The sequence below is a fragment of the Natator depressus genome, chromosome 10 (assembly GCF_965152275.1).
Source record: "Natator depressus isolate rNatDep1 chromosome 10, rNatDep2.hap1, whole genome shotgun sequence".
NCBI classification, from domain to species: Eukaryota; Metazoa; Chordata; order Testudines; family Cheloniidae; genus Natator; species Natator depressus.
The window spans coordinates 65,596,478-65,623,700 of record NC_134243.1 but is presented as its reverse complement, the minus strand read 5'-3'; the positions used below and the strand labels follow the sequence as shown (position 1 = coordinate 65,623,700).

The following is a 27,223-nucleotide window of genomic DNA, read 5'->3' as shown; positions in this document are numbered from 1 at the left end:
GCTGTAGCTCACGAAAGCTTATGCTCAAATAAATTGGTTAGTCTCTAAGGTGCCACAAGTACTCCTTTTCTTTTTGCGAATACAGACTAACACGGCTGTTACTCTGAAACCTGTCATTATGCAGGTTGTAAAGTCAAGCACTGCAAAAGTCAACCTCTGGGTGGGCCAGCACTAGAGGTGGGTGAGACACTCTTTGCTAGATATTTGCTGACAGCAGAGGGATGCTGAGACTCAGGAATCTTGGGTTCCATTCAAGGCTCTGGTGGGTAGTGTGCTCTGGTTGGCACGGACTCTTCTGCCCATTTCCTCCAAACACAACCCCCTTCTACGCAGTCTTCTTCAGTATGTCTCTGTCCCAGGCCTGTCTTTCCTCCACCCAGACAATTCCACTCCACAGGCTTCTCATCCCAGTTCTCCCCTCCTGGTTCTTCATACAGTCTGTCTCTCTTCACCACCCTGGCCTCTGGTCATCCCACCACTTGCTCACATTCTTTATCTGCACTGGCTCTCAGTTCCAAGATCAATCCCCAGGCTCCTTGTCCAATTTCAGTATGTCCCCTCTAGCTCTTTGTCCCAGTCTCTTTGCCCAGCCAGTCCCAGTTTTCCCATTGCACTCTGGCTCCTTATTAGGTCTGTCTCGCCTTCCCCTTCACTTCTTTCCCCTTGCCCCACAGATTCTCAGTCCCAGTCTCCTCCAGGCACCTCATCTACCCCTCCCCATCCCACTCCCAACTACTGGCTCGTAGTCCCCCCGTGGCTTCCCTCCATGGCTCCCAGTCCAGTCTCCTTGCCCAGCCAATCCCAGTCTCTTTGTACAAATCTACTCCTTCTTTCATCCTCGCAGGTCCATCTTTTGTCCTTTCTGCATTTGATTCAGGCAGTTTTCTCCTTTGGGCTGCCTGGACCCAGCACGGGGGTCACCGAGAGCAAGGAGAGACAAGTTCCCTCCATGCACTCAGTTCAGGGGCATAGAGCTGGTGCGCTTCACAGCAGCCCACAGCTGCAATTGCAGGGAAATTCCTCTCAGCCCCAGGCTGGAGCATGCCCAGTGCAGATGGGCATTTAGTTGTTAAAATCTAAGAAGTCTACTGAGCATGTCTTACAGTTCTCTGCTTGACACTTTGGTTCATTAGCACAAACTGTGGAGTTACACTTTTAGCTCTGGAGGTCCCCCCATTTAGTCCCTGGTATTGGCCCCACCTGGCAACTGACACGTTACCATTATCCAATATAATAACAGAAGGATGTGACAAAACTGCTTTTCAAGATGTTCGTATTGTGTCACTCCTGCATGTCACCTTGACTAGGCTGTTCTTCCCCCTGTTCTGCTGGAAACTCTGGTTGCCACTAGCCACTTCTGCAGAACATCTTTCTCCATTTTATCTTTCTGTCCCCATGCAAACAAGAGGCCTTAGGTGTGTTTTGGATCAGCCATGGCAGATCCGTTGAGAAAAGTGGAGCCCTGCTGGGAAATCCATCTACTAACGCTGGTATTTTCCAGGCAGGGCCTAGGTCCAGATCAACAGCAGTCCTAAACACAACCTCTTCTGTCTGTGCATTTTAAAGCAAACACCTGACTAATTCTTTTCTTTTTATTCTGAAGGACTAAAACACATTTCATCTGGTCATCTGGAAGGCCTTATTGGGGATACAGAACTGCTGTCATTCAGCCCTGCCATTGCAATGGAGAATGAAATTGTTTTCAGTAGTGATACAGCAGCTTTAGATCCAGCCACTGATCCATCAGCGTCCATGATGTTTCCAGAATCTAATGAAAATGAGCCTGAAGGCTTAACGTTTTATCACATGGATCTCTATGAATCAAAGGGAAGATTAGAAATCTTTCCTGAAGAGCCAGCTGGAAGTGGAGATGGGGCTCTGGGCGAAACCAGCCAAGAGTCAACAGGGCCAGGGGAAGATTTTCGCAGTTCTGACCAAAGTGCATATGACTTGGAAAAGGAAGTTGATGAACTAACAAAACTATATGGACTTGATGAGGATAAAGAAATAGAGCAGGAGCTTCTTGGTGGGAATATAGCTACGGCTGGGATTTTAGAGAGCAAAGAGACACCAGCTCACAAGGAAGGCGTAGCAGCAGGATCATATGACTCCATATATAATGCACCAAAGAGCAGTTCACCAGTAAATGGCTCTCAGCATAAAAAACATATGGAAAGCACAGAGGAACAGGAATGGCTTGGCCACGATTCTGAAGATGAATCTCAACACCTACACAATGGGAGAGCGTATGATGAGTTGCATAATCATGAACATTCCGAAGAAGAGCTTAGGAGGGATGGCTGGCAAGATGAGAAAAGTAGTCAGCCAAACAGTGAAGAGGAAGCTGCTGATATTTATTGTGCTACCTGCAAGATTCCAATTAGAGCCTTTGACAAATTGTTTGGTGATCATAAGGACCATGAGGTGACCCAGCTTGCCAATGCAGTGGAAAGTGCAAAGGTAAGAATTATCCAAGTGGTCTCTTCCATTATTCTGCATATCTGTTAAATAGTATTCAAGCCTATTAATAACGATGCTCGGTTTGGTAGGAGGAGATTCAGAAAAACATGTGTAAATTAGAAGAACAGGTTACTGAAATGGAAAACTTTGCCAGTCACTTGGAGGAAATTTTCATCACTGTAGAGGTAAGCAATTTGCTCTTTGGTTAACTCCACAATGTGGGACCAACTGAGTACACAGCTGCTTTGACAAGACTGCAGTGTTCACTTTTATACAGGATGAGTAATTACAGCAATAGAGGCCATGGTTACCGAGCACAAAATGTAACATGATACAATGCACTGCAGTATCCTGGCTTATTCCACCACATCCCAGGGTGCCTGGCCCCGACAGCGGAAAATCTGAGTGAAGGGAGGTTGCAGTAGCACAAGGTAGCTGAGGGTGGCTACAGCCAGGCAGCGCTGCCTAAACAGTAAAAAGCAGCTGGCAAGGAAGCCCAGATTTCCACTTAAATCTTCCCTCCCACTGGACCCCCCACTTCAGGAGGGTAAGGATACAAGCATTAGCTGCTCAGCTCCTCTAGAGTGAATGCATGAATCCCCAGTGGGGTGCTACGGTTCCCCCCAGTGCAAATATATAGGTGGAAACACCTACTTATTATAACTGGAATGTGCACCTATTTGTGTTTCTAGTTTTTATTTTAGAGGCTAGTTTTATTATATTTTTTGTATTATTTTTATTATACTTTCCTATGTTTGTATTATATCTGGAATGAATGTCTAACATCCCCAGTGCATTGTCGGGGGTGAGGGAGTTTAATAAACAGAGGTTATAAAATATGGTCATTAGTTATAATCTAATGATAATATTACAGTCTAGTAACTATTTATCTGTAACAAAATTGTCTCCATTGTAACAATCACTTTGATTTGATACCAGCAAGATTTTCCTTCTTACTGACCTCAGTGGGCTTTGGCTCGGGCTTTAGATGAATAAAATAAAACCCAAATGACTTCCAGGAGAATTTTGGGCGCCAAGAGCAGAACTTCGAGATGCATTACAATGAAGTGATGCAAACACTAACTCAGAGATATGAAGAAAAGGTAGAAGGCCTTGGGGAAGAGAAGAAACAGAAGCTAGAAGCCTTGTATGGGCAACTGGTCAGTTGTGGAGAAAATCTTGACACCTGTAAGGAGCTGATGGAAACAATTCAGGAGCTGTACAAGGACAAGGAGAAAGCTGATTTTATAAAGGTAAAGTAATTAAACTGGCATGACCCCTTAAGGATGGTCTATTTCCTCACAATTCTGCCTAGTCAAGAGTAGAAGGCTCCAGCACTAAGATCATGAGTGATTGAATTTCCATAGAACATTCAAAGCTGGTCATGCACTCTACTTGCCAGTTTTATGATGATGTGAGTGCTCCAGGTGCTTTGCACATGGTACTAACTTAATCATGATAAATTCAACATTACTAACATGCATCAGCAGAGGTTTGTCACTGGTAAACTCAATGATTCATGAGTATCATTCTGACTTGGGGAAAATACTGTTTGTTCTCCAGGTCTAACCACTTAGGAAACTTTTGAAGTGCTTAGCAGCGTTCATTGCCGCAAGCAGTCTTAGCTTTCTAGCTCTAGTTTGGGCTCACAGAGGCAGATTAATGCTTCAGTAGGATGTTGTTTCCCCTCACTCTGTTTTGCTCATTTTGCCAGGAAGTTCAAATATGCAGTTAAACAGGAGGCCCCAACTGCACACACTAGGGACTCCTGCGAAATGATTTATGAAACCTGCCGTTGAAGCAACTTAGAGAAATATTTTTCTTTGACAGGTGCTCCTCCTCTAACCATATATCACTTGAAGTCCAACCTCATGGAGCTCTTCTATTTTGATCATTTTGATCTGGCTTATTGAGCGCTTTTCATGATCTGACATTCCCCTTTTCTGCTGCTTCATTGAGAACAGCCTGAAGCAGTTTTGCGTTGGCCCTAGTAACCATTTTTTCAGTCTCTTCTGAGGTCAGCATGCTCCCCTTATGTAGCGTGGAGGGGAGGAAATCGATGTTGATCACAAGCTCGTACAGCCAGCAGGTTCAGGCATGCTGCTCAGATTGACATGAGCAGCACATGCTGTGACCTGGAACCTCCCTGGGCTGCATCTCTATATTATAGATGAGAGTGGCCACAGCCTGCCTCACTGAATTCAAATCAGGGTGGCCCTCAGACTCCTGGAAAATCACCAGCCTGCCCTCAGTTAGGCAAAGTTTGGGCAGCTTTGTCTTATATTAATGGGTGGTGCTCAGTCTCCATCAAATAAGTATCCATCACAGGGAGTGGGGAGCATTGTTATTTCTATGGGAAAAGGAGACAGATTGTTCAACAAATGTATCTTCCCTTCATATCTGCAAAGAACATCCAGATCTCTCCACAGATTTTCCCTTTCGCCTCCAAGATGCTGCTTGTTCCTGCTTGAGACAATCTGTGGGCATGATAGCAAGTCTTGATTTAGTAGAAGCTGGGTGTGTGGGGACGGAGGTTGGTTGGTGCTGATTTACATCCCATGCAATCCTACTGCAAACTAGCTCAGGATCTGGTCAGCTGAAAATAAGAGTAAGCCTGAACTTCATTCTTGGGATCAGAAGTGTTATGAGAAAACAAGCTCTATAGTTCTATGTGGTAGCATTTAGAACAAAATCAGTCAGACGAATCTGGTGTTGTATAGTCTGCATTTGGGTTAATAAGCTAAATTGGTCCTGCATCCGTGGAAGACTTTCTCTTTTTCTCTCTCTTTTTTATAGGCTGCAGTACCCGTGGTGGACAGGTAATATCAGTAGTATTTTGTTTTGCTTTTCACTCCTTCTCATCCAAAATAATCTTCTGAAAATGCTAATGTTGGGCATCCTGTATTCTCAAGTATTTACTGATTTTGTGACAACGCTCTATCTTTGAATGTTTCTGAATGTTACTAATGCACTGAATGTTACTGAAGCTCGGAGTTAGAGGTCTGCAAATCTTTCATCATTCTAGTTTAAACTGCTGCTGGAAAAGTCTCCAAAACAAGTTTAACAGCTTGAAACTGATTCTGAACTAATTTAATAAAGCACATCTATAAGAGACATAGCGTAACTAAATCAGTGTCACTTTGCTTTAGTGATAGAAAACTGATTGCAGTGACTGAAAAACAGGATTGCTCAAGTCTTACAGAAATGCTCTGGATACAAAATCTGCCTAAACTGGGCTCTCTACATACACAGATTAGTAACAAGCTTATTTATACATTAATAAGGAGGTTTAGTAAATGCAGCCAGGGTGCTCAAAACTGATAGCATGAAATATAGTAATGGTCAGAAAAGAGCCCTGGGATATGCCAAATCAATTGCAAAATGTATGTTTTAATTCATTTCAGTCCATCATAAGAACAAGTAGAAGAAAAAAGGGTCGCTTTCTTCTTTTTAACAATTGTATAGCACCTAGTCCAATGAGGCCCTGACCTGGCTACTGTAATATGAATAATAAGCAAGAATGCAGTTTTTGGAGGCAACAGCTCGCTTCCTTCAGAATTAGAGCTTTAGTGGAAAATGTTCTCTATCACCTACTTACTGGGACCACCCTATCTAGCATGCCAGCCAAACCAATGCAAGACCAAGAATGACAAGGGGATGGACTGTAAGAACTAGTTGCAGGATTTGGCCCAATTTGGATATAACGAAATGTGAGCACTAATCTTATGCAGGTTCGAGAATACATTTCTGAATACATGATATGAGCAAGTGACAAATGGAAGCCAAGGTATGTCTTGTGCAACCATCTAGACATTATTTAAGAAAGGACTTTGCTCTCTTTTAAGTGTGTCAGATAAGGCAGCTTCTTTATTGAATGGTAAAATAAAGAGCTCTCTCTTCTTGTTAACACTGATGTTGTAGCCTGAAGGATCTCTCAGAGAGGATGGTACTATCATCTTATAGGAATTAGACTCTTTTACACTTACAGGCTGAGAGAATTTTTAAAAAAAGATATGGATTTAGAGCTTTCAACACTGCCAGACTTTGAAGACACAGTCATAGATTTCTCTGATGTTCAGCAATTAATGGATTCCATTAATACCATCGCAGGTATGCATTCTATTTGATCCTTATTTCAATCCTATTTAAAACTCATTATCAATGTCATGTTGAATGGAAGCCTATTATTTACTCCTGGGGGAATTCTGCATCACTGCGCATGGGCAGAATTCATGGCCCCCGCAGATTTCTTTGCTTGCCCGCAGAAGAATGACTTCTGATGGGGAAGCAAAGGGAAGCCGCAAGAGCAGTCATGCGCCCATTCCCTGGCAGTGCAGACAGGTTGGTTTGGGCACCTAGAGCAGACACATAAATCACCACCTCGGTGCAGGGGGTAGGGCTGGGCAGTCATGTGGGAGAGAGAGACACACACACTCTGTCCCTCTTGCTCGTTCTTGCAGCATGCTCGGTGTAGAGGGGTAGGGCTTTGGGGTGTTTCTGACGAGGTATGTATGGGGCAGGCTCTGTTCTCTCAGGCAGAGGAGAATGTAGTAGCCTGTCTGCTTCGTGAATTGTTCCCATTGTTCTTAGTGAATTCCCTCAGGAGTATAAAACAGGTGTAAAAATTTCAAGGCTCCTTTACAGTGTCAGATTGGTGTAAAGGAGCTTTATTATAAAGGACAGTATAGCCTTATGCTGCTTTAGTGATTAGAACTGGTCTAAATTTTTGCACTGAAAAAAATGTGCTCCATGAACTGTTTTCTATTGACCTTTTTAGAGATGGTCAGTTGCCAGTATAAATTGTGAGTTTGATCCCCAGCCCTCACTTGCTCTTCAGTTGCCTATGATGTAACAGTGAGCATATGGCTGTATATATTGGTTGACTAATAATTAGAATAGGGGACTCAAATATGCGGCTCGCGGGGTTATTTTCTGCGGCCCGACAGCTCCCCGTTGCCCCTCCACCCCCCCCCCTCCAGCATTTACCTAGAGCAGCTCTGGCCCAGTGCGCACCAGGGGCAGGGCAGGCTCCCCGCCCTGCCCCTGCGCCGCTCTGGGAAGCGGCCAGGACCTGGGGGGGGGGCACAGGGGTCTGTGTGTTGCCCTGGCCGCGCCTCCAGATACCTCCCCCAAAGCTCCCATTGGCCATGGTTCCCCGTTCCCAGCCAATGGGAGCTGCGGGGGGCGGTATCTGGAGGCGCGGCCAGGGCAACACATAGACCCCTGTGCCCCCGCCCTCCGCAAGGTTCCAGCCACTTCCCGGAGTGGCGTGGGGGCAGGCTGGGCAGGCAGGGAGCCTGCCCTGCCCCAGTGTGCACCGGGCTGGACCCGCCCCCTGAACCCCTCCTGCAGCCGAACCCCCTGCCACACCCCTCCTGCACCGCAACCCCCTGCCGCACCCCACATGCCTCCTGCACCCCACCCCCTGCCCTGAGCCCCCTGCTACACCCCACACCCCTCCTGCACCCCAACCCCCTGCCCTGAGCCCCCTGCTGCACCCTGCCCCCCTCCTGCATCCCCTGAGAAGTGGGTTCAGAGTTTTCTCAGCCTTTCCTTGAAGTAGCAGTGGTGCTGACTCTGTAACAAACATGTCTTTCCTTCTAGCTCATTGAACTAAATGGAGATTAATAAAAAAACAAAAAGCAAAAGTTTAAAACGGTCTGAACCACTTCTCTCAATTAATCAGATATCAGTTGCCTGCTCTCCTGATGTTACCCTGTAGTTCTCCAGTCATCCCTGGAGTTCACAAAGGAAAACAGGGTCCATAAGGGTTGACTTTCTAATGATTAAAAAAAAATCCCCTTTGAAAATAAGATCTTTCAGGCCTTCTTTATATATCATAAAGAGTCAGAAAAGGCATGGCCCTTTTTTTTTCTTTTTGCTGGTCACTTTTAAAAAGTTTTATTGAAATGTTTGTCATGTAAGCTGTTTGCCCTTGAGCATTATGCAAGCCAAGTGTTTGACACGTTCCCTCACATTTGTGCATTCAACATTACCTCCAGAGGCTCCTAAATACCGGAACTAAAAGCTTTATCTGTGCAGATCACTACAGACTTCTCTGCTGCAGCATCCTTCATCCTGTTAGCTCTGCATCCTGTGTGGTATGAGACAGCTTCCAGTTTTCCCTCCCTTTTTCACTAAGAGTAAAATTCACCTATATGCACAGGCCCAGCGGCTCTCAGGCTAGTGCCTGAGACAACCAAGTTTAGGGAGCTGCCGTAGGCTGAGGTTTATGTTTTTGTTGATTTAAAGCAAATCCCAGGAAGTGGGCGAGTTTGGACCAAACACTAGGGGCCTGGTTCTCATTCCCACTAGTTTTACACACCGATTTTAATGGTGTTATGCATGATGCACACCAATGTTTGCCCTGGTCTACATTGGGGGGGGGATCGATCTAAGTAACGCAACTTCAGCTACGTGAATAATGTACTTAGCCTGATGTACCGTGGTGTCTTCACCATGGTGAGTCGACTGCTACCGCTCCCCCGTCGACTCCGCCTGCGCCTCTCGTGGCAGTGGAGTACAGGAGTCGGCGGGGGAGCGCTCGGGGGTCGATTTATCACATCTAGACTAGACGCAATAAATCAATCCCCGCTGGATCGATTGCTGCCCGCTGATCTGGCGGGTAGTGTAGACATACCCTCTGTGAGGGTAGAATCAGGCCCAGTGTATGTAGACTCTAATCAGAGTCAGGGCTCTGTGTTAACATGGGGCTGGTTTATGCTGTGCAGGTGAGTGTGTGTGTGTGTAAACTGTAGCGCGCTCTAAGTGTTGCACTCTAACAGTTCCATGTAGACCCTGCTGATGTGCTCTGAAATGTTCCCTCATCGATATAGTACTGTTTGAAATGGGACTATGTCAATGCACACTAGGTACCTTTTTGGTTTTTCTCTGTTAGTAACATACCATGCTTCCACGGAGGGAAAGTACCCTCATGCCATTTAATGTTAAAGAGGGAAAGCTCCTGTTCCTCTCATCACTGTTGTGTGTTCATAAACTGAAATATCTGTCTTCATTTCAGCTCCTTCTGCTCCGGTGATAAATCCCCAAGCTCTCAACTCAGCGACTGGCACCTCTGTGAGAGTATGCTGGGGCCGATTCTCAGATGACACTGTCGAATTCTACCAGCTATATTATAAACAAGTCAGTGACGACACACCTAGTGAGGAGCAAGCTGGTAAGATGGGACACATGTAGATTCCAGTTCAGAAAGCAACTGGCTTCTGAAACTATTTTCTACACCAGTCTCAAAAATGGTTTAAGTCAATACAGCTCTATCTGCTGCTGCTAGTGCTCCGGGGATGGGTAGCTGATCTAACTTGAGGTATTTTAGAGCACAGATCACCAGATTATCTATGTGTCAACTTAAAAACCCACAATCATTTTGCAGTTTAGCTCCATACCAACAATAAGCTGCAACTCTCCCCTCCTGCCCAGCCACCCCAGTTACAAAACTGCTTTAGCTAATACTGTTTGTAAGACCACTTGTTAAAAACTGTTCCAGAGCACTGTCAATTTTCCAGCATAGATGGAGGCCTGAGAGTGCTGAATGGACCGTTTAGAAAGGAAAGACAAACCCATGTAAACTTTACAAGATCCAAATAACGAAAACAACATTCTTTGAATGGCCTCTGCACATTTCCACTGTTGGGATAAATTGACAGTGCATAGGACTGTGCACAGTCCACTCTGAAGAAGCTCCAGTGACCAGTGAGTGACCTTCATCTTTAGCCATTAATATTTGTTTTGTTTGGGTAGTATTAATACTACAGAAGATGATACTTCATTGCATTAATGTACCCATACATGATAGATGAGGGCACCAACAACTGTACCATGACTGAGTTAGCAATGTGATCTCAGAGCTAGTCGAACGGACAAGACCGAAGGATGGTGTGACACTCAGCTCAGAGGCACAATAAAAAGCAATGTTTTCCAGCAGTCGGGGCGGTGGTTCAGAAGGATGATTGTCTGTGTAAAGGAACTGCATGAATACCTGGTGTTTTTCATTTCAGAGCTTATGCTAAAAGTGAAAGAAACATACTGCACAGTAACTAACCTGGTGCCAAATACACAATATGAATTTTGGGTCAGTGCTTTAAATAGCGCCGGCGTCAGCCCAGTGAGTGAAAGAGCAGTTTACGTGACAGGTAAATGTACTTCATGACTATAATATGAGTAAGTGACTTTAGTATTGAAGTTAATGACAACGCTCTGGACTTTATAATAATAATAATACTTTATTCGAAAGGATGCTGCTGGCTTGGTGCCTTTAGTGCGGTGTAACTCCATTGGCTTCAGTGCCGTTACTCCTGATTTACACTAGAATAATAGAGAATGAGCATGAGGCCCCTTATCCTCATTTTAGAGACGGAAAACTGAAGCTCAGAGGTTAAATGACTTATTCAAATACACAAAACAAGGTGTTGGCTAAGCTGAGAATGGAACCCAGCTCTGCTGATTCCTACATCTAAGTAATGGACAATGCTACTCTCTCTTTACAGGTTTGTAAAATGTTTGCAATTTTGTCCGTCAAGTCGCACTTTGTAATTGCAGGGCAGTAAGGTAGATTTTGATTAGTGATTAGACAGAGCCACAACGTTCAGATCCAGATCTGAGCATCCCTAAATATTGGTAAGTTCAGGTCCAGGGTTTTGGTTCAGCCCATCGTAGAGTGAGGCAGCCAGTCATAATAGCTGGATTTGGCTCCTAACTCCACCAAAATTCAGGAGTGCTCAGGTTTAATTTAAACATTTTTTAAAAAGTAAACGTGAGTGCAAGGAGCACTTTTGAATAGGCAACGCTGTCAGACTAGGGGCAATTTAAGTAGAGTCTGTGTAATGCCTCATAAAATCTGAAATGCATCAGAATCAAGCACGGTCCCTGGTTTGCTGTTCTGTTTCCTAACACATTGGTGTCTAACTCCCCAAGAGCAATTTAGAGCGAGAAGTCCTCTCTCCAGAAGATCTCCTAGGACCTTAGGGTAGCTGGCTGATGCTCTGTTGTTTTAAATTAATAATCCATGCAGTGAAGATAAAGGACAATGGCAAGGATAAACCAACATGAAAAAGAACAGGAGTGCTGGACCAGTGAGCATTCACATTTCGTTTTGATCATTTGTTTCGTGGTTGCTATCATAACTTTAACAGGTCAAAGAACGCTTCTGACTAGCACCAGCATTTATCTACCCGAGAGTTTTCTGTACATTGGGGAGGTCATGAATGAGTTTCTTTTATCATTTAATATCAATTCTGTGGAAATTAAACAACAACCTAAGAGTGTTATTTACAAAGCATGTTTATAGAAAAATCCCATAACAAAATGGCTTAGAATCTATTTTATCTACATTTTAGCTCCTTCACCTCCTATCATTAAAAGAAAAGAGAGCCGAAGCTGTGAAAATGCAGCACTGGTGTGCTGGGAATCTGGAAACATGAATCCTGTTGACTCCTACACAGTTGAATTGTCCAAACTAACAAATGGAGAGAATGGAGATATCATTACAGAGTGAGTCAGCCATCTATCACACAGTCTGGGGATATGAAACAATCCCTTGTCATATGGCATGCAGTATATTTCAAAGCACTTTTAGGTTGAAAAGATGAGACAATATACCCTGAAATATATGAGTGGATGATGCACAGCACAAGCGTTGGAGAATCATGCGTGTGTTCCCTGACTCGATAAATTCTACGCCTATTAGTATTTTGGTGTGAACACATACAGAAAGCAAACTTAAAATTTGCTTTCCATAGAAGAGAGGAGTCACTTTCTGTGACGTTGGTAAACTTGATTGCACAAATGTCTATGCAAAGTGAATTTACAAGGGATTAGAATGTGGGTGAAGTGCAGTAATTTTAAAATCTGAATAAACAGGCATTTTCCCCTCCTATATTCACTTTGGTAGCAGCTACGCTGGAAAGAGTAAAATAAATGGTTCTAGGTTTAAAGAGAAGCTAACCATTTAATTGTATTGTTTGGAAAATAGCTTCAAAAGAATTTACCTTTATTTTGCATCTTATAATTTTCCATTTATTTATTTTCTACAGATCTATTGTTGGAATTCCTAATTGTGAAGCTCTAATTCAACTGGAGCCAGGACAAAGTTATATTATCTCTGTAAGAGCTGTAAACATGGGTGGTCCCAGTGAGAAAAGTGAGCCTGGCTCTATCCACACCACAGGTGCTGTGATAAATCTCTAATTAGCTTTAAGAGCCTGATCCAAAGCCCACTGAAATCAATGGAAAGATTGCCACTGATTTCAACAGGCTATGGATCAGGCCCTAAATCTCTTGCGTCTAGTTACACTTCTGGTAATTCTTGTGAACTGAATTTCTTGTAATAGTAAACATAACATTTTAACTCTACATTTCAAAATGATGTTTGTGGATTATATTTGTTGCTTTAAAATTACAGATGTTTCAAAATGCTGCTGAGAGACTAGATCAACCCAGTGACCATGGGTATTGCCCAACTATCCATGAACCTACACCATGTCAAATATTGACATGCAGACAAACCAGGAGGGCTAGTTGGTAATTTTACTTCACGCGTAGAGTTACTGCCTCATAAAAATGGCACTTCTGGGAATTACGGAAGAATCAGTCAATCAGCACTTTTCATAATAGTTACGCAAATCCCTCCTGCACAGAATTTCTATTATTGGCCATGAGGATGATTATGTGGTCTGGTTCCCTTTACTCCACAATCGTAATCATGTTATTTTCAAGTGTGTGGCATTTCAACCTCTATAAATCAATCTAGGCTTGACGTCTGTTTGCGCTGCGTGTTTGCTTTCAGTAACACATACCAATAATTGCCATGCTGTTGCTTGTATTGTATATGCATTGAAGTAACTGCATTTTGATTATGCTGATTTCTCTTGGGATTAGTGCCAAGAGATTTATCTTCACAAAGTCTACATTATGCAAACTCCTGATATTACTGGAAACTGGAAACACAAAATTGGAATGCTAGCAATGTCATTAGCAGTGAAAATGGATTCCCAAGGTTATCATCAGAAAGTGCTTTTGCTAGGGATGAAACAAACACTTTCATTATTACCCCTGCAACACGCGTTGCTCTTCTCCAGCATGCCCTGGACACAAAGCATCCCTGCTGCACCAGTGCCAGGATTAGGGGCTGGCTCATGGGAGACAGGGACAAAGGTTGTTTTATGCTACTTATGCGCTTCCCCTTTGCTGGGCTGGCCAAAAGCTGCTTTGGCCCCTGATCAGGTTAGAGCAGCCTGAGGACTGCTCTAACTTACATCCAGTTGCCTATAAACTAGACATTGTCCTGGAGTCTCCAGGAATTAAAGATTAATCTTTAATTAAAGATTATGTCAAGTGATAAAAATTCCAGGAAAATGTCCAACCAAAATTGGCAACCCTACTATAAACTCTAGGTGCCATGGTGGTAGTTAGGAGTAACTGGAGCTCAGCAGCCTTCACCATCCCTCCATACTCCCTAAAATATCCTGGCATACCCCTTGCCCTGAGTGTTCCTGCAGCCAGCTAAGCCTTCTCCGCAATTGCCAGTGAACCTCCCCCCCAGGTAGGAGGAGTTCCCCGGGAAGCACCTACCATTGCTGGATAGCCACTTCACACCAGTGGAACCAATGTACAGTAGCTGCACTGCAAAAATGAACTGGGCCCCATGTTTCTCTCTTTCTCTGCTGGTTATAACAGCATTAACATAAATACAAAAAAGCATCCTTTTGCTTCTGCTGGATGGGCAGCTTCAGATTTGCTCAGTTTTGTTAGTGTGTCATCTGTGCAGTGGCAGTGACCCAGCAGGTCTTACCTACTACCTACAGTAATATTCTAATGCAAAAAGTTCTTGACCCTACTGTGAATTTCTGAGCCCTGCTTGGGCCTCTGTGTGCTGTTTGTGGATCTCCCCAGCAGGAGATTCTCCTTGCATAGGGGAATTCCTAGGTGGTCCAGTGCACCGTCTAGCTCCAGATTCCCAGAAATAGGACAGCAAATGCATTGTGCTCTGGTGATCCCCTGCTGGCACACTGACCCATTGGGGCCATACTCAGTGAGGACTAGTTTGGAGCAATCCTACATTAGGGGCCGAAAAGACCCCTGGATTGGGGAGTTTCAAATGGCTCCACTGCAGTTTCTGCAACCAGCACTTACAGGTAGCAGTTGAGGATTGAGGCCATACTGAGGTGAATAATTTAAACCTCTTTCCCAAGTCAATATTTTTAAAAAATACCTTTTGGATTATGATGGAGATGAGCCAAAACTGGAACTGCAAAACCCACTCCACTGTATTTCTGAGAGGGTGTAACATCTTAATACTCGGTTCTCAACGCAACTCTTGGCTTTTGGTCCTAGGCCAGATGAGGCCTGTTTTCGGTATCAGGGTGGCTGTGGACAGAGATGTGTTGATAAGCTTTTGGCCCGTAATGGAGGAAACTCACAAGATCAGCCTCTGACCCTTTTCCAGTTCCCTGATTAACCCTAACCTGGATCCAGACACTGCTCTCTAGCCTGGTGCTAGTTTATGTATATGTTACTTAATGCAATTTCTAGGTGTTGAGACAAATAAATTACAACCATTCTGCTCTCTTGTAGGCACTTACTTTTATCTTAATGAGGACACTGCCCATCCTTTGCTGTCTGTTCTAGAAGATGGATTAACAATTGCTTGCAGTGAAATAGAAAACCTGGAATGTGATTTGCCCTTCCGTGATAATGGTTTTACAAGGTACATGTAGGAATTTAGCACTCACAGCAGATGTACTTTTTTCATAGCTGGTTGTTTCTGTTTACTTGAAATCATTTTAAATTCTCTTCAAAGGGCTTACTGACTTGATATCCCTTTTTATGTTCAAATTAGGCACAGATTAACCTCTACCATGCCAAATGAAAGCCTCAGGGCTGCATGTTGCTCTTTTAGTGCTGTGTATATAATGTATAGTGGTCTCATTTTTCAAAAGTGCCAATAGATGCCTCCATTTTTGGGTTCCAAACGCAAGGCACCTTAGAGGGGCCAGATTTTTCAGTGCTGAGCACCTGCTCTTTGAAAATTAGGTCCCTTTACGGCATTTCAAATTGGGCCACCAAAATCACTAGTCACTTTGGAACGTGGTAAATAAGAGCCAGTGGTGAGTGAAACTTATCACACAACTTTTTTTCAAGCATAAAATGCAGATTCAGCAACACTGAAGCATCTAGTAAATTAATGTGGATTGCACAGAATTGTCACAGTAAATACAAATGAAACCATTTAGTTTAGATATTTTCAAAACAAAACACTGATTTTTTTCAGTTAGAAACAACTTTGAGTTTAAAATCTCCTTTAGTTATATTTAAAAAACAATAACAACGGTTACAAATGGTCAAAATATAAAAAAACTTTAACAAGATTTTGTCAAAACAAAATATTTCATTCAACCCGAAAGGCAATTTCTTCTGATTTTTCGATTTGCTGAACATTTCAAAAAATGTCATTATTGATTCAACATGAAATAAATGTTTGTTTTGATTGTATGGACTTGCCTGTGAACCACAAAATCTGTTATTTGCTCAGCGCTAATAAGAAGCCCTCTGTTAGGGTCAGATCAACACTTGCATTGTAATCCCTTTGATTTCACCTACTTTGAAAAAATTCTCTGGAGGCTGAAACGACCCACGCTCATGCCGTGTCTACATTACAGCTTATGCTGGCATAACTTATGTCACTCAGGGCGTGAATAAACCACCCCCATGATGACATAAATTACACCAACATAAGCACTCGTGTGCACAGCACTAAGTCGGCAGGAGTACGCTCTCCCGTCAGCATTTCGCATCTTCACCACATGTGCTGCAGCTGCATTGGTACAGCTGTGCCACTGCAGCACTGTATCTGTAGACATGCCCTCAGTCTCAGCACAAAGGGGATTGCTTTAAACTCACTTCAGTGTTAGCTCTCCAGCACGCCCAGAATAGGGGAGACAGGTAGCATAAAGCCACTTTTGCCTCTACACCATGCATGGGCTGAGCATAGCTTGGGAACTGAGACTCTGACCCTCAGACATTCCCAGAAAGCCCTAATTTTTGGACTTAGTCCCTTTTCAGAGCAGAACTCCTTTAAACGGCTTCCAGGCTCCGTTTCTCTGCCCCAGCCATTCAGAGGGACGTTGTTATTGAACTTCACATTTTTTTGCTTGCTGTTCATTTTGTAGCATCATTAGAATTTCCTCTGTGATTGCTTCAGCTTGTGTTATATAAATTATATCGTCCTTCTCATTGCATGACACTTGCGCACCGAGATTGATCTCTTGCCTTTGAAACTCATTTGCCTTTGAATTCTGCACAGAGCCCAAAGCCCAAAGATGAATGTCACAAAAACTGCTCAAAACCATACGCTCTTAATCCGGCAGCAGTGGGATTTGAAAATTAGCATAATTACTAGATTTTTTTTGAATACAGTGATCCAACATCTGCACACTTCATAGGCTTCAAGAGGTAGTGGGAGTTCCCTTCCTCCCTCCCCTATTACTAAACACTGCCAAAGTTGCCATGGCAATGCCACCTCTCACGTAATGGAACACAGGGATGTGTCTATGAGTCCTCATTCTTGCTTTTCATGGATAGTGATATTTGGGGCTGTTTTTATCTGTTGCTATTGAAAGGAAAACACCTAACCTGCTTCTTACTAATGATTAACTATGGCTAAAATTTTCAAAAATGCCCAATTGACATAGGAGCCTAAATCTCATTTTCAACAGTGACTTAGGTACTAAGGCCCAGATCCTCACAGGTATTCAGATGCATTAGGGCCAGATTTTTAAAGGTATTAAGTTGCCTAAAGATACAGAGGTGCCCCTAGTAGAATTTTCAAAAGTGCAGAGGTGTCTAACTCCCACTGATTTCAACATCTTTAAGTGCCTAAATATATTTTAAAATCTGGTCCTTAGGAACCTAAGATTCATTGAAAATTTGTGCAATTTAGTAGTCTAAGGCCCAGATTTACAAAGGTATTTAGGCACCTACAGATGAAGATAAGTGCCCAGAGGGACTGACAAATGTGCTTAAGCAGATTAGGAATTTTCAACTGGAGTTAGGGTTCAGAGTGGTAGCTGTGTTAGTCTGTATCAGCAAAAAACAACGAGGAGTCCTTGTGGCACCTTAGAGACTAACAAAGGTATTTGGGCATAAGCTTTCGTGGGCTAAAACCCACTTCATCAGATGTATGGAGTGGAAAATACAGTAGCATGTATATATACACAGTACATGAAAAGATGGGAGTTGCCTTACCAAGTACAGGGTCAGTGCTAACGAGACAATTCAATTAATAGAAGAATACCATGGGAGGAAAAATCATTTTGTAGTGGTAATGAGGGTGGCCCATTTCAAACAGTTGACAAGAAGGTGTGAGTAGCAGTAGAGGGATGAGTCATTACAAAAATTAATTTCCCCATACTGTCCCACAAGGACTCCTCGTTGTTTTTTTTTCAATAGGAGTTAGGTGCCTGTCTCCCTTGGTTTCAGCCGAGTTGACCACCTAAATACACTTGAAGATCTGGGCCTAAGTACTTCTGAAAATGGGATTCAGGCTCCAATTGTTCCCCTCTTGCTTAAACTACAGCCCAAAATATCTATTTTTATTAATAACTCTGAGATTCGTTTTTAAAAACTGAAATCTAGAGGCATTCATTTAAATGACATTAGTCTTAGCATTTCAACTCGGCCCAATCAGGAGTCCGGAGTGCTAGGCCAAATCTGAAAGATGTGTCACTGGCCACTCTCAGAGGCAGGATATTAGACTATACGGATCACTGGTCTGGTCCAGTATGGGAATTCCCATGTGCCTGTGCATATGTGAGGGCCCCCCCATCCTAGCACCCTCCTCCCATGTGCAGAACAGTAGTTAGCCCAGAGAATTTGGACCTCAGTGTTTTGATTTCGAGCCAAAAATTAGGCCTTTTTATATTTAAAAGAACCAACCCACCATTGCCCATGTGAAGCATGCATTTGGTACAGCCATACAGAGTCCATTTCCAGGAACTGTCAGGTAAATATCACAGAAGCAGTTTGGACACTGCATTAGTACTGGGGGTGGAAGCACAAAACTTAGCCCTTTTATGGAAAATATCAGGTCTTTTTGCCAATAGATGAGTGTGTAACTAGATGGCACAATGGTAAAGGAACTAGGAGCTAGAAAAAAGAACAGAAGTACTTGTGGCACCTTAGCGACTAACAAATTTATTAGAGCATAAGCTTTTGTGGGCTACAACCCACTTCATTGGATGCATAGAATGGAACATATAGTAAGAAGATATATATATATATATATATATATATATATATACACACACACATACAGAGAACATGAAAAGGTGGAAGTAGCCATACCAACTGAAAGAGGCTAATTAAGATGAGCTATTATCAGGAGGAGAAAAAAACTTTTGTAGTGATAATCAAGATGGCCCATTTAGACAGTTGACAAGAAGGTGTGAGGATACTTAACATGGGGAAATAGATTCAATATGTGTAATGACCCAGCCACTCCCAGTCTCTATTCAAACCCAAGTTAATGGTATCTAGTTTGCATATTAATTCCAGCTCAGCAGTTTCTCGTTGGAGTCTGTTTTTGAAGCTTTTCTGTTGCAAAATTGCCACCTTTAAGTCTGTTACTGAGTGACCAGAGAGGTTGAAGTGTTCTCCTACCGGTTTTTGAATGTTATGATTCCTGATGTCAGATTTGTGTCCATTTATTCTTTTGCGTAGAGACTGTCCGGTTTGGCCAATGTACATGGCAGAGGGGTATTGCTGGCTCATAATGGCATATATCACATTGGTAGAGCCCCTGATGGCGTGGCTAATTTGATTAGGCCCTATGATGGTGTCACTTGAATAAATATGTGGACAGAGTTGGCATTGGGCTTTGTTGCAAGGATAGGTTCCTGGGTTAGTGTTTTTGTTGTATTGAGTTTTGTTGAGTATTTGCTTCAGGTTGGGGGGCTGTCTGTAAGCGAGGACTGGTCTGTCTCTCAAGATCTGTGAGAGTGGGGGATCATTTTTCAGGATAGGTTGTAGATCTTTGATGATACGCTGGAGAGGTTTTAGTTGGGGGCTGAAGGTGACAGCTAGTGGTGTTCTGTTATTTTCTTTGTTGGGCCTGTCCTGTACTAGGTGACTTCTGGCTACTCTTCTGGCTCTGTCAATCTGTTTCTTCACTTCAGCAGGTGGGTATTGTAGTTGTAAGAATGCTTGATAGAGATCTTGTAGGTGTTTGTCTCTGTCTGAGGGATTGGAGCATTTGTGGTTGTATCTTAGAGCTTGGCTGTAGACAATGGACCGTGTGGTGTGTCCTGGATGGAAGCTGGAAGCATGTAGGTAAATATAGCGGACAGTAGGTTTTTGGTATAGGGTGGTGATTATGTGACCATCATTTATTAGCACAGTAGTGTCCAGGAAATGGACTGCTTGTGTGGATTGGTCTAGGCTGAGGTTGATGGTGGGATGGAAATTGTTGAAATCATGGTGGAATTCCTCAAGGGCTTCTTTTCCATGGGTCCAGATAATGAAGATGTCATCAACATAGCACAAGTAGAGTAGAGGTGTTAGGGGACGAGAGCTAAGGAAGCATTGTTCTAAGTCAGCCATAAAAATGTTGGCATACTGTGGGACCATGTGGGTACCCCTAGCAGTGCCGCTGACTTGAAGGTATATATTGTCTCCAAATGTGAAATAGTTGTGGGGGAGGACAAAGTCACAAAGGTGAGCCACCAGGTTTGCCGTGACATTATCGGGGATACTGTTCCTGATAGCCTGTAGTCCAATTTTGTGTGGAATGTTGGTGTAGAGGGCTTCTATGTATCCGATGAAGTGGGCTGTAGCCCATGAAAGCTTATGCTCAAATAAATTTGTTAGTCTCTAAGGTGCCACAAGTACCCCTGTTCTTTTTGCGGATACAGACTAACACGGCTGCTACTCTGAAACCTGTCATTATGCTAGGAGCTAGAAGATTCTCTCCATTAAAGTCAATCTGATGATTCTGAATGGGAGTTCAGACATCATCCAAGGGGCTCTTTTATGCTGCACATAAACAGCTGGCACTCGCACATTAATAATTCTGAACTCTGAGACTGAGTTTTTGAAGCTGCTGTGAACTCTCTAAGCCCTTTATTACGCCACGATACTGGAAATGGCGCCTGTGCCAAAATCACTAATACAAATGCTGTAAGGAAATTACGCAGCAAACTTTTTTCTGAAAGTTTATGTAATCTGAAACCAAATAACGCATGTCCTAACCCTCTAAATCAGAGACGGGCTTACCATGCTGGCTTCTCAACCTGAATTACCATGGTAATATGTTGTTCCCAGGTGCTTGCACATCTTTTTTGGCATGTCCTCCCCTTTTCCCCTCCCCCACCCCCAAACTCATACAAAATGCAGGAGCAAGAATACTTATCTGAAGTCAAATTTCAACAGTCTTTCTCTGGTCTTGAGGCATTTACTTGAGCTTCTAATGAACTAAAGAATTGCTCTAAGTGGTTGCTGCTTAGGTGTTGCATGGTCTAGGAATCTCTCTCACAGCTTATGCCCCTCTTCATTCATTAAGCTCCCAGCATGCCGGGATTTTAATCATGCCTAGAAGCAGCTGAGTTCTGTACTTTTGCCAGCTAAGCCCTTTGCCTTTGTAATTTACTTCCATAAAATAAAAACCCAGCCTCCAAATCCACAATTAAAACTTATTTGTGTGATTTATCACTAGCTCTGCTCTGTGACATTGACATGAAGTGGGCTACAGCATTGATCTTTCCAGGGGAAGACTGAATACAGTTGGCTAGCCCTTCAGGACTCACTGCCCTTGATTAAGTGTAGTTGAGAAGTTTAAGTAAAATACACATTGCTAAAGGCACTAAACAAATTAACGGGGCCTCTGTGATATAAACACAAGTTTAAGAGGGAACAAATTCAGAGGCAGTTTTGACACCCATTCTGCTCTGCATACAAATATGGGGTTAGAGTCTGTCACTCTGACTCTCACTGAGTCTTATCCTATTCATTAAATAGCCCCATTACTTCTAGAGTGAGTGTGTGTGTGTGAGTGAGAGAGAGAGAGAGAGAACTGGAAGGTAACAGTAAAGCCCTGGCTGCATGGGAAGAAATACACATTTGTAGCTAAGGGTTAGCTTGGCCATGTCCCCTTTTCCCTGCTACATTGACAGCAAGGAGTGTATTGGAAGGGCCCCAATCTTGCTTCCAGACCACAAGCAGATCATGACTGCTCTGGGCCAGTTAAGCAGATGTCAGACTTGATTCTGCTGGCAGTGTGGCACAATGTGGCTGTGCCATACCAGAGGATTAGATCCTGGGTTTCTGTGGATTTTACCTTTACTACAATAACCAGCCTGTGGAATTTTTAGCTAAAAAACACCCTGATGGAACTGTGGCTCTTATAAAGCCTGATCCTGCACCACTACAGTCAAAGGGAGTTTTGGTATTGACTTCAATGAGTGCAAGATCAAGACCCCATGAAAGCACATTTGTCTGGCTCGCTGCTGCTTGCTGTATGCACTCCTGGAAATGAATGCACAGTGAACAGAAACTGAAGCTTATTGCTAAAACAGTCTCTCACCCAAGCCTGATTTATGTGGCCTTTTAGCTATGGTATGTTAAACTCCATCATGTTCATTCTGGTAAAACAACAGTGTGTGCAACCTGTATCTTGGGTCTCTGTTTCTAGCAAATTACTATTTGGCCTACAACCAAAAAATATATGCTGCTGTTCTCTCTCTTCCTGTAAGATCTCGGCATACACTTTTATTGTATGCTATAAGATGCATAGACATACATCTAATGAAATGTTAAAGGTTTAATAGGATGAGTAAATACTTCCTTTGTATTCTCTGCACCAGATCCTCAGCCGGCATAAACTGGAATAGTTCCACTGACTTCAGAAGAGCTGTATCAGTTTATGCTCGCTGAGGAGCTAACCCACTTTGTTGACAAGTCAGCTGGATCCACTTTTATTTGTAAATATTTAATATTTGTGCGGAAGAGTTAAGCATTTTAAATGGTATGCATATAAAACCACATGCTCCGATTTTCCTTCCCCAGATGTATCGCTATCCTGGGAAGCATGATACCATTCCAAGGGAAACATTACTGGGAGGTGAAAGTTGATGAAAATATGGAATACAGGGTTGGCGTGGCTTTTGAAAATACTCACAGACACGGATACCTGGGGGCAAACAGCTCCTCCTGGTGCATGAGGCATATTGTTACACCAGCAAGGTAAACACTCTAGGCTGCATCATTCCAGATCCTTCAGGAGCCACAGCAAAGAAAGTTGTATGTGGCATCCAGTGATGGGCAGATTAAAAGAAGCCTAAGCCAGCCCTTGAACAGTGTGGTTGTGAATTTCCATCTTTGGCTCTGTGAACCAGTAATGGAAAGATATTTTGGAAACATTATACAAAGGTCTTTTAAGCTGCTTAATGGTTCTAGTCATCAGCAGCCACCTCTCCACGAAGTGGGCCATCCCACATTTAAATCCAAACAAAACCTGTGTTGTAAAAGTTCGTCACAGACCCCCTCTTAGGTTATTCAAACCCCAACTGGAAACAGCCCAGGTGACGGATCCATTTAAACTGTAAATGATGCAGATATTTGGCTAAACCCAGAAGTACAAAATTTATTTGATTCCTTTCCCCCGCCTCCCCCCCCGAGGCACTTAATGGACATAACTAGATGCAAGGTGTCTTTCCTGCTCCTCAGCTAAGCCTGCAGATCAGGACCCAGAGAGAACCCAGAGTGCTCCTGAGCACAAGGACCATTGCCTGGGTAGCACTTCCAGTGGTATAACATGGCCCCAAGGAGGCTGTGACAGCTGTAGTCTAGTGCCTCCTTTGGGCCACTCACCAAACTGCTGTAAGGGGATCCAGCCGCTAGCTCCCCATGTATTCAAAGCCTCTGGAGTCTCAGCAGAGCCCAGGCACTGTCCATTTCTTGAGGTCCCTAGGCATGCTCTCAGGGTGGAGATCCTCTATCTAGCACGTCCTCATGAGAGTTGCAACCATGGAATCCACCCCAGACACATCCTCACCCCATAGAGTAAACACAGAGTCTCCCAGAATCCACCTGAAGGTGTGAGCTTTCTGGTTTACCTCTTCTTCAAGGCAGCACATGACAGACATAGCATATAATAAACAGACACTTTGCACAGGAATCTACACACTTTTGCTCCTTAATAGCATGAGAAACAGGCAGATCTATACAAAAATAATAAAATTTACGCACATTTCCCTGCCTCATTTTACTCACCAGTCCAGAGCATTCTTTGGGCTGGGGCCATCCAGGGTCCTTCTGTTGCAGTGCATGGCTTGGACTCCAAAACATGGAGCTTTCTGCCCCCAGCTTGCCTATTCCGACTGGCCAGTCTGTCCCCTTCCCCTCTCCTGCCCAAAACTTCCTCTGTGTGTCTCCCTGAGTCTTCCCCCAGCAAGTCCTTCTATCATCTCCTGCTTTGTGACCTCTCTGTCTCTCTCTTTGTGCTGCTTGGGGAATTTCAACTCTTTCTACTCCCCCACTCGCTTCAGACAAGGGGATGAAGCATCTGCCAGCTCCAGGCAACCTCCTTAGCAAATCCAGTGCCCCACGTTGCTTCATCCTGACTGGACGGTAGCTGTGTTCTAATGACCCATCGTTGCCTCTGGTCTGATGGACACGTGACACAACCCTGCCAGCCAGTGGTGGATACACAGCAACAGAGGGGCATTCATGATACAGCAGTTTTCACAACAACTTTGCCATAGCAACCAGAATTCATAAGTCATAAACAGGTTCCATAAATCATCCCCAAGACCCTTGCTTCCCGATGAGCAGGTGGGAGATGTAGCACACTGCACTGGTCTGCAGCAAGCGTAAAGAGCACTCCCTGAGGCATTCCCCCTGCATGCCTCGCCCAGGGCACCACTGCTGAGGGAGTCCCCATGCTCACCACCATTCAATGGAACAAGAAGCTTGATTTGGACCCCAGCTAGGCGAGCGCCTCTCACACAGAAAGGGCTGCTGCTCGCTCTTAGGCCAGACCTACCAAATGTATTACCTCTTCTGCCCCTGCAAGGAGGCTAGTTTGATTTCCCTGCTAAATGTGGCTAAGACGTGCAGTTAGTGACTCTGGAGGAATCTCATGAATAAAGACTTTAGGGGGTGGGAAGATAAACTGACATGGGCAAGGCTCTTTCTGAGTCACTTCCAGGCCCTTCTTCTGGGAACACTTAGGGAAAGCAGGCTGCCTTCGAGAACGGGCTGGGAGGAGCGGGTGGTGAGAGAAGAAGCTGTCCCTTCTGAAATGCTGCATCACTTCACTGCTGCTACTGAAAAACAGTTCCCATTTCACTCCAAAGTGCTCCCACAGGAACAAAGGCTGCGTGTTCTCCATCTCGACAGTTAAAAGGCCTGTGTTTCTGGGTGCAGCGCTCTGCACTGGGGGTCTGGTATACAAGTGTCTTAGCAACTGTTAAAGGAAGTCTCCTTTATTTGAACGTGACTTAATGGAGGAGAAAAGGTCTGACTTCATTACAAACACCTGACTCAGTAAGCACTGAAATCAGAACACCGTTTGCATGTGATTTTTAGTTGTATCTCAGGAGTCATGACTTAAAGAGATCATCATCTAGTAAATGAATATGCATAGCTAGAACTGAGTGGGTTTTCTCAGCAGCACCATTCTGGTTAAATTAGGAGTTCTTTTGGGACAAGCGGCCAGAGATGCAATTTAGAAAATACAGCTTTACAACCAGAGCTAGTTACTTTGGATGCCATCAACTCCTCCACTAAATTAGACAATCTTTGCTCAATGGGCGAAATTCCTCCATCTGCTAACAGGAGCGAGCCGTATCAGTACCCCCAAAGGAGCAGGGAACATAGTTCAGCATCATCTACGTCCCCGGAGCACCTTCTACAGGACTTGGGATCTGGGGATAATAGGGCTGGATCTAGAGGGGGTGGAGTAGCACAGCAGTGGTTCTTTAGACCATGCTCCTTGCCAGAGCCTGCAGCTATCCAACTGCAGAGCTGAGCAGGGGATAAAGCTGCTCTAAGCAAGATTAACTTCCAGTGGATTCTACTGTGCAGCTGGAAGGAAAGGTAGCTGGTACAGCATAACTCCTGTATGGAGGGGGTGGCTTCTGAAGTTGTACAGATGCCTATTGCACCTCAGGTCAGCTGCTCATTTGAGGCCAGACCCCTGCACATTTAGTAGGGATGCGGGAAAAACATCAGAGGTCATAGCCCCCACCTTGATTTTTCCCAGATGGGGAGAATCTGGGCCTGTGTAAAGATTGTAAGATTGCAGCGGATAACTATATAGGTCTGCAATTTTAAAGAGACTGTTCATGCTGTGGGTGGGGTGAGACAGTCTGTACATTGTGGATAGAGCAGGGCTGTACATACACTGTGTGCAAGGAGGGACGGTCCATACATTGTGGGGTGGGGCCGCCCACAGCTATCCTGTGGGCAGAATGGGATGGTGGTGCAGGGCTGTCTGTACATTGTGGGTGAGGCAGGGCTGACACTGTGGGAAGCAGCTTCCCTCTACAAGGGGCAGGGTGCAGACAATTGTTCATTTCTTCCTATTTTAATTTGCAGGCACAAGTATGAATTTTTGCACAGTGGGACAACGCCAGACATTAGGATTACAATTCCCCCCAAGAGGATTGGCATCCTGCTGGACTACGACAACTGGAAACTGTCTTTTTTTAATCTGGATATTGCACAGCACCTTTATACATTCAACAGTCACTTCCAGCATTACGTGCACCCCTGTTTTGCTTTAGAAAAGCCTGGGTTCCTAAGGATACGTAATGGCATTGCGATGCCCACATCTATTACTCTTTTATGATCTATGGCTTGAGTGGCAGCTGCTGAGCATGGCACATCTGTGCGTAACAAACTGACAAAAGCCTTATATCACAATCACTTTCACCCTTTTATGTACATACTGTTTATGCTTCAGCGAATAATTAAAGGCCCAATACTGCATGCAGAACTCCTATGGAAGGCACCATCAGCTGAAGGCTTGCAGAATCAAGCCTGCAGACTGCGATATCTGTCCTATGTCATTCAGAGGCTTCATAAGCTCAGAAAGTTTCTCACCCACTGGAGGTGGACAGGCTCCTGCTAGCACACTAAAAATAGCAGTGTGGACACTGTGGCTTGGGCTGGAGCTCATGCTCTCAGGTCTAGGTAGCAGGAATATTTCTACCTGAGCTGGGAGCTCAGTCCCACCTGTAGTGTAGACATACCCTTATAAGCTTGTGATTGTTCACAGAAAGAGAGGAAATAGCTCCAGGGATTGAGATCCTGGGAAATGGAAGTCTCTTCCTTTTAAAGGCACTGGTTTGAATCCAGCCCAAGCTAATAGTGACAAGCAGTTGGTCAATGGGAAGTTAGTCAGTAGGCTCAGCCCTGTTCTTAGTGGAGAGAAATTCAGATCACAAGAGCCATCACACTTAGCTCCATTGTCAGCAATCTCTAAACAGGCATGGAGATTTACCTTCCTTGACTTTTCTAGAGGTGATCGCATGAGCTGAGCTTTGACCCCCTACTCGTGTAGATATACCCATGCTAACTCACTAAAACATAGCAGGATAGCTGGGGGAGCATGGGCGGTGACTCAGGCTTGACACCCAAGTACACACCCACCCAGACACCCTGGGTATGTCGTGAGGTGGCTAGCCTGAGGCACCATCCGTGTTACCCCCGCTACATCTATGCATGCACACCTACCAGCTAAAATGCAGAGGTA

At 44.1% G+C, this 27,223-nt stretch overlaps 1 protein-coding gene across 1 annotated transcript; it reads left to right on the top strand.

The window, feature by feature from the left end:
- Positions 1-1,683: 1,683 nt before the first annotated feature.
- FSD2 (fibronectin type III and SPRY domain containing 2) lies at positions 1,684-26,572 on the top strand. Its single transcript, XM_074964791.1, has 12 exons — positions 1,684-2,460; positions 2,550-2,645; positions 3,480-3,713; positions 5,257-5,279; positions 6,449-6,570; positions 9,482-9,637; positions 10,476-10,610; positions 11,814-11,967; positions 12,510-12,643; positions 15,049-15,181; positions 22,531-22,707; positions 26,065-26,572. The coding sequence occupies exons 1-12, from the start codon at positions 1,684-1,686 to the stop codon at positions 26,315-26,317; spliced, it is 2,394 nt and encodes a 797-aa protein (XP_074820892.1). The 3' UTR covers positions 26,318-26,572.
- Positions 26,573-27,223: the final 651 nt, after the last annotated feature.